The 13327-nt window shown below is 40.7% G+C and overlaps 2 protein-coding genes across 2 annotated transcripts in view; both read left to right on the forward strand.

Annotated features, from left to right (window-relative positions):
* The window catches only part of LOC122402287, a 684713-nt gene that overhangs the window by 556178 nt on the left and 115208 nt on the right, over positions 1–13327 (forward strand). The window contains exon 11 of the transcript XR_006259506.1: positions 346–357. The gene's annotated coding sequence lies outside the window, so the exon portion shown is untranslated. The remainder of the gene's footprint in view (positions 1–345; positions 358–13327) is intronic.
* The window catches only part of LOC122402292 (insulin-like growth factor-binding protein complex acid labile subunit), a 172298-nt gene that overhangs the window by 117347 nt on the left and 41624 nt on the right, over positions 1–13327 (forward strand). The window contains exon 3 of the mRNA XM_043404956.1: positions 12097–12180. Within this exon, the coding sequence (XP_043260891.1) occupies positions 12097–12180 (84 nt within the window). The remainder of the gene's footprint in view (positions 1–12096; positions 12181–13327) is intronic.

Below are 13327 nucleotides of genomic sequence, written 5' to 3' on the forward strand. Positions count from 1 at the left end.
TTTTCTCCTTTAAAAATTTTACGGTTAAGTTTCAAAGTAGATTCTTGGCTTTCCGGGCCGAGGCTTTCGTTTGAACAAAAGAACTCTTTTTTTTAAATTCTCCGTTCTTGGGAAAATAAACTGCTTTGGATTCGTTTCTTTCTACGAATTAGCGTGTTACAAATTGCACGAATGGAAAAAACACGATTCCGCTGGTTTAACCATTAACGAGAGCGAGAGTTATTATTTGTATTTATTACACGAGGGTTCCATTACTCGATGTCTTCGTGGAAAAATCTTTATCGCGGTACGAGAATTTGTTTAATCGAAGGATCGTAATTCTGATGCTTGTACTTTTAATTCGAGCTTCTATGGGAGGTCTACTGTACTTTCGTGCGTCGATTTACTTGTGTATCCGCTCGAACGTTCATCCCTTTCGCGCGTAACGTTCCGAGCTGTTCAGATTTCACTTCAGAAGCTTCGGCGCAGTAATTTAATCAACAATCCATTTTGAATGTAACATTTGTTCAGGTTGTTCTAAAAGCTGTCCGATGCAGCGAGTGCGTGTTTCTTCCTTTCACCGGGAACCTTTTTGCAGGTTGCATAAACTCGTTAACGCATACTCGACTCGCATTATTAGAAGCGAATCGTTCCGTTGAAAGAGAACGAAATTTTTATTCCAACCGGTAAGGGATGAATGGAAACGAACGATGCGATATTCCCCGGGCGAAAAAATAGAGGATTACGCGGCCAGCAAAACTTTAACGATCGCGAAACGAAATTTACCTTGATAGTTAGCGAGCCTCGAGTATCTTCGATCGAATATTTATCGCGGACTTACATTATTCAACGTGTTTTCGTTTACTATGTATGCGGGATCATTCGCGATTTATTCACTGCGAACGTGACAACGGCTCTAATGTTGAATTACATTCCTCGAGGTAACCTTCTCCTCGCGTAACTCGACAAAAACGAAACGAAATACTTTTGGAAATGCAGAAAAACGAGTAGTTTCGCTAGTATTTCTAACGCGATCTATAACGATCGATCGTCAACGCAGATCTTTGCAATGGACGGTTTCAGTTTGAAATTTATCTCCGTATATCACCTCTTGTCAGCTGAAGATTCTGTCACCTGGGGCGCATTAACCGTGATCAAGAGCTTGTTACCGGGCTAACTGCTTCGCCCAATGAGAATCCAAGGGACACTGTTTCTCATATCACGACTGCAATAAACATCTCACATTCACATACTGATGTTGATCATAAGATTTACCTCTGCGTCCATGCATGGCTCTCGGTTATCAGGAGAGACTCAAAAGACAGATTTATGCATCAGCAATATTCAAATCGATCACGTAGAATATTTTTCATTCACTGTCTATTTCGAGAAGTAACAGAAATTATAGGGAAACAATTAAAAGTAACTATTTCAGTTATTGGACCGGTAAAAAGTAGCATAACTTTTTTGTTTTCCAAAAATTATAGTAGGTGGTATAGTCATCGGATAGAGGATAAAATGCCCTTTAAAATGAGCGCTCGTGAGAGTGGATAGCTCAATTAGTTCCGGAGATATGAGGATTTTAATTTCGAGTCGATCGGATGAGACCGAAGCCTTTGTTTACATCCGCGAGATCAATGAACTTTCTTACTACGGCCTTGTCAAGGTCGTTGACCGCACGTGACTCGTAGTAACTAGGTCACGCGACCACTCGGTCACGAGTCACGTGCGCGCGAGAGAGAGGTCCAGCGCGACGCGTCAGACAAAGACAGCGATAGTCAAATTGGAAAAAATTAACCCTTTACATAAATTACGATATCTCGAAAACGGAAAGTCCGATCGACAAAACCCAAAAGCCATTTCAAAGAGGAAGCTTCACTGCCGCCGACGATTCCTCGATTTTGAATAAAACACTAGTAGTTTCGGAACTGCAAGTAATTAAAGTTTTTAGTAATTTCAATGCAGGTCAGTGGCCCGCCGTAACACGGGAAGCGCCATAAGCGGAGTTTTTTAAAAATTACGGCTTCATATAAATTACGATATCTCCGAAACGGGAAGTCGGATCGATAAAAACCAAAAAGCAATTTTAAAGAGGAAGGTTTACCGCTGACAATGGCGTTTGAATTTTGAATAAAGCTTGAGTAGTTTCGAAACTACACGCGTCTAAAGTTTTACTATTTTTAATACGCTATTATACGCGAGGTAGTCGAATTAAAAAAAATTACCATTTATATAAATTACGATATCTCGAAAACGGTAAGTCGGATCGACAAAAACCACAAACCAATTTCAAAGAGGAACGTTCCCCGCTGCTAACGATTGCTTAATTTTAAATAAAGCACTAGTAGTTTCGGAACTACACGCGTCTGAAGTTTAACTATTTTTAATACGCGTTCCTAGAAAATCTGAATCTTTTAATTCTGCGACGGAGGAAGTGGAATATAGCATTTATCTGCGCAGATGGCTAGGGTTCGGCCGTTCAAAGCGCAATAAGCAAGCAGAGCATGTAATCGACTATCTGACAGTAAATCCTCTGTGGTAAATGTACACGGTCTCTCTGTGCTCGTATCGAGCTTCGGTTACCGCCGAATTCCGACTCCGTATTTACTAGCTTCTGTGTTATACTCGACGATTGGCAACCGTGCCATCCCCGTGTGTGCTCAGGTTGATTCACGCTCGGAACACTTTTCAACGAACTGTTTGAAAGCGTGCACGATAAAACGTTGAGAATCACGAACGCTGTTCTTTCCGAACCGAGAAAGTCGCTATCGTGCCCGACACAGGCATGTTTTAAACAGTTACCGGATTCATACATTTTAAGGAATAAAAATATATTTCTTCGAGAGTGGCTGAACGAATATAATTCTATCGATTCCCGTTACACTTGTATATAATGTTGGAAAGTAATAACACAGCATAAACCAGAAATTCTATTCCGCCATAACTCTCATGTGCTTTGCATATAAATACGGTAGGGAATGATAGAGGGATATCCCGTGAAGTAGAGACTTGTCACTGAAGCGCACGCTTATCCCACTCATCTTTAAAATCGATTTTCCGAAAAAAGAGGAAGCTACGCGGAAATATATTTTATTTCACCCTTTCGATTTGGTGTTTTACGTAACATCGCTACACGTTCGATTTTACCTGGGCGTAAAATACATAATGGAATTTTAATCGTCGTTTCGGATCATCAGTCAACGTATCCGTGACGCGAAAAGCGATAGAATTCCGAAAGAAGAAAACGAGACTAATTTCTATAGAATCCTGTCGCGGTAATTTTATTCCCTGGTCAACCGGGGACCGTTTAATTTCTGGTGATAAATGTTTTAGAAAAACGTACATTAATTTCGAACGGGTTCCAATGTACGAGATCTCTAAAAATATTGGATCCCGTCGCAAAAAGATATTCGGTGTTTGTTCTGGCGGAAAGTCGATGAAATTCAATCTACGAAATCGCACGTTTCGCGCGACCAAGGGATCCAGGGGAAGACGAAAGGAAGAAATTATGCATTCTGTTCTGTTGTAATTACTAGGTGGAAATGTTTTATTCGATGTAATTCGCGTGGTTGTCAGCTTTCGAGATGCCTGACGCGTCGATCGTGACCCTCGTCGCTTGCACTGTGACACGCGATGTTAGACTCGACTGGCATCCACTTCGACACTTTGCATTTACGCCCCCGATTGTCCTGATTCCGTTGTGCAAGTTACCCAAACAACGTGCCGTTTGATACATTGGGTAACATATTATAGCTGTTGACCCCACACAGTGATTCACCCTTTCCTAAAGAAACGATCCTAAAAAACGCATGCTTGTTTGGATGATGAAGCACCTGCCTCGAAGGCTCGGATGAATTTGTCCCGAAAGACGTGTAAATACTCAAAGAGATGGATCTACGGCGCTAAGATAACTAAACGATACGCGAACGAACGTTATTGATAATAATTTAACGCTTGGTTTCTTTGAATTTCGTAACATTCCTGCTTAAACTGTCAATCGTTATATATTATTCTATAGGAGAAATCCGCATTGCTTTTTCCCCAGGTTGCGCCGACAGGCTATTGAAAATTCATTATACGCGGCTTTCGGTTTATCTTTTTTAATTAAAGCTCTTTTCAATTTAACTTTCCTCCGCGGAGTTGTATTCGTGTTTCGCTTAACCGCCGTACGACTCGCTGCCTGGGGGAAAAAATTTCGCCGACTGATTTCTGACGATGTTTAAACTGGAACTGCACGAAAATTTGCGGCTAGAGCGCGGAGTGGAAGCCGGACAAAGTTTGCTCGAGCGTCAAACAAAATACGGGAGACGATACGAGAGGGTTGTTTCACGTATTGTTACGATTTTAAATAATACTTCTTTAAGAAAGGACGTGAATTCGTAAACGTGTCGAGTGTCCCTGATGTTTGATATTAACTTGTAACTTGAAAAATGAAAAGCAGAAAGTTTATTTCGCCATGGATCGATCGGTGAATCGATCGATCTGGGTTCTAGGAGTCGAGCGGTGTGACGATTCGAGAGTTTCGCGATAACGCCTTCTGAATGGCAAGCAATTCTAAAGACGAGACGTTGACCTTAAGAACGAGTAATCGATCGCATTGTACGGAGCTCGACACGCCTGCGATATGCTCGCAGTTCAGCCCGGCATCGGCAAATTTATTACATTATCGGCGTTCAGGGTACGCGACGTGTCGATAGCGACGCTGAAAATTTCGAGCGTCGCACGGGACGCGTGGATCCATTCGCGTAGATTGATTTATCCTGGATCTTAACCTTTACGCCGCGTGTTTTTTAAACGCGGTATCCTTTCTACACGATATACAGTACAGTTCCGGTTATTTCGACTATGAAATGTATCCGGAATGTCCAAATAATCACTATATTTCGCACAAATAAACAAGTCACATTTTTCGGCGAATTTAAAAAATTTCAAATCATTCTGAAAAAATTATCTACGGTTGCAGGGGTCCATTACAATCACTTTTGGTCATTAGACATACCCTCGAATTCCTACCCATTTTCTAGAAAAAAATTCGAGAATGTGTGAAATTTTTCGACAAAATTAAAAAATTTCAAATCGTTCTAAAAAAATTATTTTTAGTTGCAGGGGTCAATTGCAAGCATTTTTGGTCATTAAACATACCCCCGAATTCCTACGCACTTTCGAGAAAAAAATTCCTAATCGAAAATGTAATTTATGGCCAGAAATGTTACCCGAAAAATTCATGCGGATCTTTAAAATGTCATAACTTCTGAACGGATTGAAGGATTTTAATTTTCAAAAATGCAAACGACGCGTATTTTAATCAAGAATATGTAGAAATTGTAAAAATATTGAAAAATTTGTTCGTTCACTCCGTAAAATTCTAAAAATCACCTTAAAAATGGTCCAATTTTCAAACTGCCATAATTCCTATAATAGTGAATATATTTCAATGAAACTTTTTTCTGAAGTCGAGCTCATAGGTACCTACAAAAAAGTATTGGCCAACTTTTTTGTAGGGCGTTCAACAAAATTATTAAAAATGAAAAACGAATTTTTAAGAAATTCGACAGAGGGGTAGGTGCCTTATTTTTTCGGCGAAAAAAAATTCTTTCAAATCGATTTGAAAAAATTATTTTTAGATGCAGGGGTTAATTGCAATCATTTTTGGTGAATAGGCATACTCCCAAATTCCTACTCAGTTTTGAGAAAAAAATTGGAGAAGGTTTGAAATTTTCGACAAAATTAAAAAATTTCAAATCGTTCTAAAAAAATTATATTTAGTTACAGGGATCAATTAGAAGCATTTTTGGTGGATAGACATATTCCCGAATTCCTACCCACTTTTGAGAAAAAAATTCGAGAAGGTGTGAAATTTTCGACAAAATTAAAAAATTTCAAATCGTTTTAAAAAAATTATTGTTAGTTGCAGGGGTCAATTGCAATCACTTTTGGTCAATACACATACTCTCGAAGTCCTACCCATTTCCTAGAAAAAAATTCGAGAAGTTGTGAAATTTTCTTCAAAATTAAAAAATTTCAAATCATTCTGAAAAAATTATCTACGGTTGCAGAGGTCAATTACAATCATTTTTGGTGAATAGACATACCCCCGAAATGTCACTCACTTTCGAGTAAAAAATTAATTACTGAAAATGTCTGACTAGTCGTTGACCTATTCCCCTGAAATTTTTCGGCGAAATTTAAAAGCTTCAAATCTTTTTGGAAAAATTATTTTCGGTTACTGGGTTCAATTACAATTATTTTCGGTGAATACACATACCCCCGAAATCCATTTCAATTTCGAGAAAAAAATTCGAGTATGTGGACAAATTTTTCGACGAAACTAAAAATTTTCAAATCCGTTTGGAAAAATTATATTCGCTTGCGGGGGTCTCTTGCAATCATTTTTGGTAAACGCACATACCCCCGAAATCCTTTTCAATTTTGAGAAAAAAATTCGAGTAGTTGGACAAATTCGACGAAATTAAAAAATTTCAAATCGTTTTGGAAAAATTATTTTCGCTTGCGGGGATCACTTGCAATCATTTTCGGTCAATAGACATACCCCTGAAATCCTACCCCTTTTCGAGAAAAAAATTCTTTAAAAATCAGTAGGTGGAAAACTTTTTCACAAAGTAGAATATTATTAGAATTCCATTGAAGGTAGCATGAAAATAAAAGCCACTGATGTTTTGGAACACCAGTACATAGTAGTGGTGGTAAGTAAACGGAATATCACCGAGGTAAACACCGAGGATCGTCAATTGGTGACCGCTACTCGACGACAACAGATATCTGTATAATCAGTCTCTCGTTTCGAATAGTAGATCGTTTTAACAAATAAATCTTTACGACCAGTGTTAGTGTCCCTCTAGAATCGAATCTAATATACGGTAAATGTGTTCGCGTGCACAGAGTCGAGTATCGTTCGTCGAGATTAATGGGCATTGTCCAATTAGGCGACTAATCGTACGAAACGAAATTAGTTTGTAAAACGAAGGTAATTCGTTGTCGTTTGCATTCCGTTTAGTAAACTCGTTCGGACGAGGCGGAGGATATTACGAAAGTGGCAACGCGGGACAGTTGAAACTGTTCTAATAAAAGAACGAGGGTACCAAATCGTCATTACATTTACGCGTCGCAGCGGCAGGCGACGATATAGCCGATCCTGGAACCGTAGAAAATTCGCCCGGTGATCGGCCGCTGACTCCTTCGGCGATAAAGAAGATTTAGATCGATTTAAGATTCCAATTTCCGGGGCTTCTCATGGGAGCTGGGGGAGGTACTTGGAAAGACGAGGACGTCGACGAGGACGGAGATGTGCTGGTGGCATATCGTGATGAAAGGACGAAGAAGCACAAGAATGGTTCCCCGTAGATAGTAGCCCAGGTTTCGGTAGTGGCCTGGATTCAAAGTAGTCGGCTTCGGTCCGAATTACTAGGCTCCGTTTTCTACGTCTTCCTCCTTCTCATTCCCCTCGATTTTTTACCCCGGGATCTTATCGTTGCTCCTCTTTTAAATCTCTTCGTCCTAGATCCTGTGACTCGTATGTGTTTCCTTAAGGGGTTACATTATTCATGCTTGCTTAAAAATTAATTACAACGGATGGGCGTACGTTTAAGAGTGTACGTTTCCAAAGCAACATTGTTCAAACATGTGCAATTATTTTAAAACTCGTCGACCTATCGATTTCCGGGGGGAAAAAATTTCTTCAATTTTGTTAAACTTCCGGCACGGTGTAACCCCCCTGGTGATTATATTATTTCCGTAATCAAGTTAACTCTCGTTTGGCGGGGCAGCTACATGTTTATGCATAATCCTGTTGGACGGTTTTATAAAGGATTTTATTATTATTATTATGAAACACCAGTTAGTTAACCTTACTGCGGAATTTTATTTTACGGGATAATTTCAAAGCGCGGTTTTTATTGCTGTGGGATGTTTCGGTCGGATAGTTTCGTTCCTTACGTACTTTTTTTCCTTCGGTTTGCCCCCCCTCCAGATTCCATTTCACGTTGTATCATTTATTCATACTTGCCACTTACCGACCTTTTAAACTTCTTTCGTCTTACCTAGGGGCAGCAGGTGTCCCAAGTGCACTCGTAGCTACATTTCACGTTATTTACCAAAAGGAAGACATATTTATACTCGTGCTCAGATTATGTTCGTATCGTTTCCTCCGGGCTGTCTACTTAGGCAGATTAAATAGTAGGTACACAGGATTTAGCAGCGAGAGTACGGTCAGGTTGAACTCAACCAGTCGACTCCGGTCAGTCTTAACCGTTTCCTCGTTTTTATTCCCTCCCCTTAACCCTGTCGTTTTCTTTTTCCTCGTCTCTTGTTTACTCTCTCTCGACCCTCGTTCCCGCGGTGTTTCCTCCTTTCTACTTTCCACCCTGTCCACCTCCTTTGTCTAACTACCTCTCTTAAGTGCTATCTGAAAATTCCGCCTCGTCGTTATTACTGCTTATTTGAATTTCACTTTGCCGTTTGCCTCCACGCGCCCTATATACATTTAATGTATTCAGCACTGGCCAGCGGATCTCAATCTTCTTTTTACAGACGTTCCAACGAATAGCTTCAGTTTTCCAAATCGCCAGGGTCACGTCAGAAGTTAAATGATTCGCTTTATTTAATTTTGCTTTCCCTCCATCGTTTTTTGTTTTTATTCGGAGTTTTCATTTGTTTATCGTAGCAGCTCGACCACGGTTTTCTTTGATCAATCGTCGTTAACATTCCTCTTCGTTTAATGCCCCGACGCTTGTTATTCCCTACACGCGACACGGGAAAAAATTTCCCCGCGTGTCCATTCGTCTGCTCTTATCGTTTCATCTTTTTCCACCACCCCCCTCCGTTTCACTGTCGCAACTTTTAATTCCATCCACGGCCTGTATCGTTCGCTTTAAACTTCGCCTCGCGACTGTGCGTTTCCCGTGTCGGCCCCGACCTCGCGGCTCCCGTTTCTTTTTCCCTTCGTTTAATCTCCGTACAAATGCGAGCAGATTAAACGAAAAATATTTCGCGTTTTAATCCAGCTGTTTAAACTGCGCGCGGCCGTCTATCGCTTTAACCTTTACGCCCGGTTTTCCCCCGCGAGTCGCTCATCGACTTCCTTTCCCCGAAACATCCTCAAAATACGGACTTTGCTGGCCAAGCAACCCCTCGAATCAACCCTCTTGCGTTCACGCACCCCCTTCTTGATCACTCAACGGTAATTGTCGGGGATTTTTTAACGCGTTAATGAAAATATACAAGCGAGAGAGGGTTTTAACAAAAATTAAAAAATGGTCTGGATTAGGTCTGGGTTAGGTTTGGGTCAGGTCTGGGTCAGGTCTGGAAGAAAATTTAGATTTTCAGAAAGGAATTTTTTTCTCAAAAATGTTTAGGATTTCGAGGGTATGTGTAATGATAAAAAATGATTGTAATTGACCCCTGTAACTAAATATAATTTTTTTAGTGCGATTTTCAATATTTTAATTTCATCTAAAAAGTTCAGTACCTACGCGAATTTTTTTCTCGAAAGTGGGCAGGATTTCGATGGTATGTCTATCCACCAAAAATGCTTCTAATTGATCCCTGTAACTAAATATAATTTTTTTAGAAGGTTTTGAAATTTTTTAATTTCATCGAAAATTTCACACCTTCTCGAATTTTTTTCTCGAAACTGTGTAGGATTTCGCGGGTATGTCTATCCACCAAAAATGCTTGTAATTGATCCCTGTAACTAAATATAATTTTTTTAAAACGATTTGAAATTGTTTAATTTTGTCGAAAATTTCACACCTTCTCGAATTTTTTTCTAGAAAATGGGTAGGAATTCGTCAGTATGCCTATCCACCAAAAATGCTTCTAATTGAAGCTTGTAACTAAATATAATTTTTTTAGAAGGATTTGAAATTTTTTAATTTCGTCGAAAATTTCACACCTTCTCGAATTTTTTTCTCAAAACTGTGTACGAATTCGGGAGTATGCCTATTGACCAAAAATGATTGCAATTGACCCCTGCAACTAAAAATAATTTTTCTAGAACGATTTGAAATTTTTTAATTTAATTGTTAATAACTTTTTAACGAGGCCTTTTAACATAGGGTTAAACCCAAAAATAATTGTTTAAATGCTTTTGCAATAGAATTAGACCCTTTATAATGTTTTGCAAATTCTTTTTGAGGCAGATCTTTCTCCCAATGCGAAGAATAATAACAAAATAACAACGAAATAAAATTGGTACATTTTTCAGGATGCGTTCGGTCTCTCTATTTACGCAGACCGCCTCATCCTCGGACCTTTTCTCTCCGTTTTTTCTCCCCTTCGTCCTTATCGTGTTCGTCCGCCCTCGGCATTGACACGTCCCATCGTAAGGAACGTCGTAATTGGTCCTTTGGTCGCGACCGTTGCGCAGAGGGTTGAACGGGGAACGATGAAAGGGTGAGAGTCGAGGCTGGAAAGAAACTGCACAGGGTGGCGGGTATAAAACGAGGGAAAGGAAATTGAGAATGAATCGCTGAAGAAGAAACTGTGTAAATTAAAGAATAAAGGGGGCAATGAATGGTAAAAGGAATCGAGGCGTCGCGGAGTTTCTATGTTTTCGACTATCAATAATTAAAGTACCTGAAGAAACTCGATACTGCGTCCGTAAACGAAGAGATCGGGATGAAATAAAGAGGCGGTGGCGGAACGTTACCCTAGATCAGCTAGGGTTCCTTTGGCTCCCTTGGGAGGTCACGGTGAACTCTGGTCGGGGTGAGATATGCAGAAATTAAATATTCATTTGGGCTACCGACCCTCCCGGTCCATTCTCTTGGATGTGTCGCGCTGGTTCTCTCTTCCTCCCTCGAAAATAATGCCTTGGCCCGAGGCCAGTTTCGTTGAAGGCTCTCGATGTTCCCGATCCCCTTGCTCTTATTTCGTTGCAGCCTGGCTGGGGGGAGAAAAAAAGATGGCGGACGGTGGTCGGGAGCGTGCGCTCGAGGAGTCCCTTTTCGCTAATTCTCGCAACTTTCTTCTCGAACTCGGACTCGAAGGTTTCTCTGTCCCTCCCGATTCTCGTATCGCGTTTCGTGGAAACGTACCTGTTGAACCGTACGACGACGGTTCGATGAAATAATGACGAGTAGTTTATGCACCATTCACCGCGTTACCGGTTGGGAGGAGTAACCTTCGCTGGCTGGCGTGCAGTTCCGTTTCTCTTTGCCGTCTCTGCCTCGCGAGCAGAATGTACCTATCTACCAGCACGTTGTTGCTTCACATACATACGTACGTACGTTTCCTCCCGGCGGTTGATGAAGTGTTTCTCTCGGCGCGGAATTGCATCGCTTCCTTTTGCTGGAACACATCCACCCGGGGTGGTTAGACGCAGCAACGAGGGAACGCGGAGGATAAAAGGATTTGTTTTGGAGCTTTCCGGAGGACAGCCTCGGAAAGAGAAAGGGAGAGAGCCAAGGATGAAATTTGAATATCGTCGTTGTTGCCGCGCTAGAGTTCGCTGGAACGGAGGCGTCGTGATAGCGGTTTAGTTAAGGAACACTTTGTACCGTAATCGTTGTATAAATAGTCATTAGTCGCGGAGCTAAATATTCCTTCAAAGTAGGTTCGTAATTATTTTTCCCTAAGAAACGGACGAGCAGTTAATTATTTTCCGGAGGGGAACTTTTGTAAATTACGTATAAACGCGTGTTAGTTTCGTTGTTGCGTAAGATGGAAATAAAGTAGCTTCTGCTTTGATCGTCCATGCTGTTTAGAGGAAAGCTTGGATCGTAAGTTATTGTATTTCGCGCGAGAACAGCGAGGGGGATCAAATAAGGATAAAAGGGGGACTAGGACCGATCGTTCAATAACAAAGATCACGGAACACGGTTCCCTCACGATTTGAATAAAATAAGGCTCAGCGTCGCCTTTTGCTCTTTAGTGGATGCATTTCGGCGGATGAATATAAGAACAGCCGGAATACGAAAGGATAGAGAGATTTGTTTCATTGTTTCCGGTTAGGAGTAACATAAAATTTGAATATCACGGTTATTCGTTCCTTACCAACCGGTAAACGATAGGAATTGCGTTATTTATTCTCTTGACGTTGCGCAATATACGCCTTAAGGGCACGGGAGAAGCTAACGTTCCCTTTCCTTTTTGTTTCAGGTGGCCACATCCTACAGAATAAACACAGAGAGTCGAACCGAGGCAACAGGGATGAAAGGATTTCTTCGACTGTGCCGAGAAAGGGTAAGACGAGCTCAGAATGTTGTATCGTGCTTTCAAAGAGTCCTTTACAGCGTTTTATCGCATCTACCGAGGGATTCTGCGATTCCGCGAAACGCGGAAAATACAAAAATATCATAATCATTTCCCCCGACACTCTTCCACTCGGAACAGTCGCGTTCCCTTTAATATTTACATTAATTTACCATTCGCGAAAATACAGAAACCCATCGACTTAATGTTGTTCTGTTTGAAAGCATGGTACACCGAATTTTATACAGCACGACACGTTTACCGGGGTGGTTTACTCTGTATAAAATTCGAGTATCATTTTTCATTACAGGTTGAAACACATTTTCCAATTAGTTTCGTTTGCATCGATCGCGTGTTTCTATGCAGTACGATAAAATCACTGTTTCACCCTATTAAAACGTTTACTGGTCGATATAGAAACATGTCTTGTTTTGTTTTCTCTGTAACACGTGTAAAAAAAAGGTGGAATAGTTTTTGAAAGAATTCCAGGGAAAGTTGCCCGTAAATCTGTCGAATTAACGAGGTCGTTATTTAGAAAATTAGAGAAAGTTGTTACAAGTTCGGTTAAATATTGAATGGAATTATTCTATCGGGCAGAGGGTTGATTTAATTAGAAATTAAGGAACGCTGTCGTCGAAGTTGTATCTCCAGGAGCCGATCTAATTTACGTAGCAAGCCCGATCGGCAATAAAGGAAGACGCGACATTATGGCGGGTGCTCGGCTTTCCAATTAACTTAATTAACGTTACAGGACGTTAAAATTTTGACGAAAATAATGTTCCTATCGGCGAAGTGGCTCTTAATTAATTTCCACGATTGTTTTGTAGGTAATTGTATTTTCCACGTCGGGTTTAATTAACGAGCAGACCTCTTGCAGCTTCGCGAAGATCCGCCCCGGAAGAAATAGTAAAACGCTTTCTCGAAACTCGCCTCTACCCACTACTCGACGACGATCGCATTCATCTCATTGAAAGTATCGACGTAGCAGCGAGCCAATTAGCGCCCGGGCAATTTATTATCACGTGGACTTTAATTTGACGAACTGGTCGTTGACCGTCGTTTTTTTATTTGAGAATCGCTGGTCAGTTCAATTTCTATTTCGATGTTAAATACGATAAAGAGATGACGAGACGTCCTA

The sequence above is a fragment of the Colletes gigas genome, unplaced genomic scaffold (genome assembly GCF_013123115.1).
Source record: "Colletes gigas isolate AHSC1104 unplaced genomic scaffold, ASM1312311v1 Colletes_gigas_Sc00034, whole genome shotgun sequence".
Lineage (NCBI taxonomy): Eukaryota > Metazoa > Arthropoda > Insecta > Hymenoptera > Colletidae > Colletes > Colletes gigas.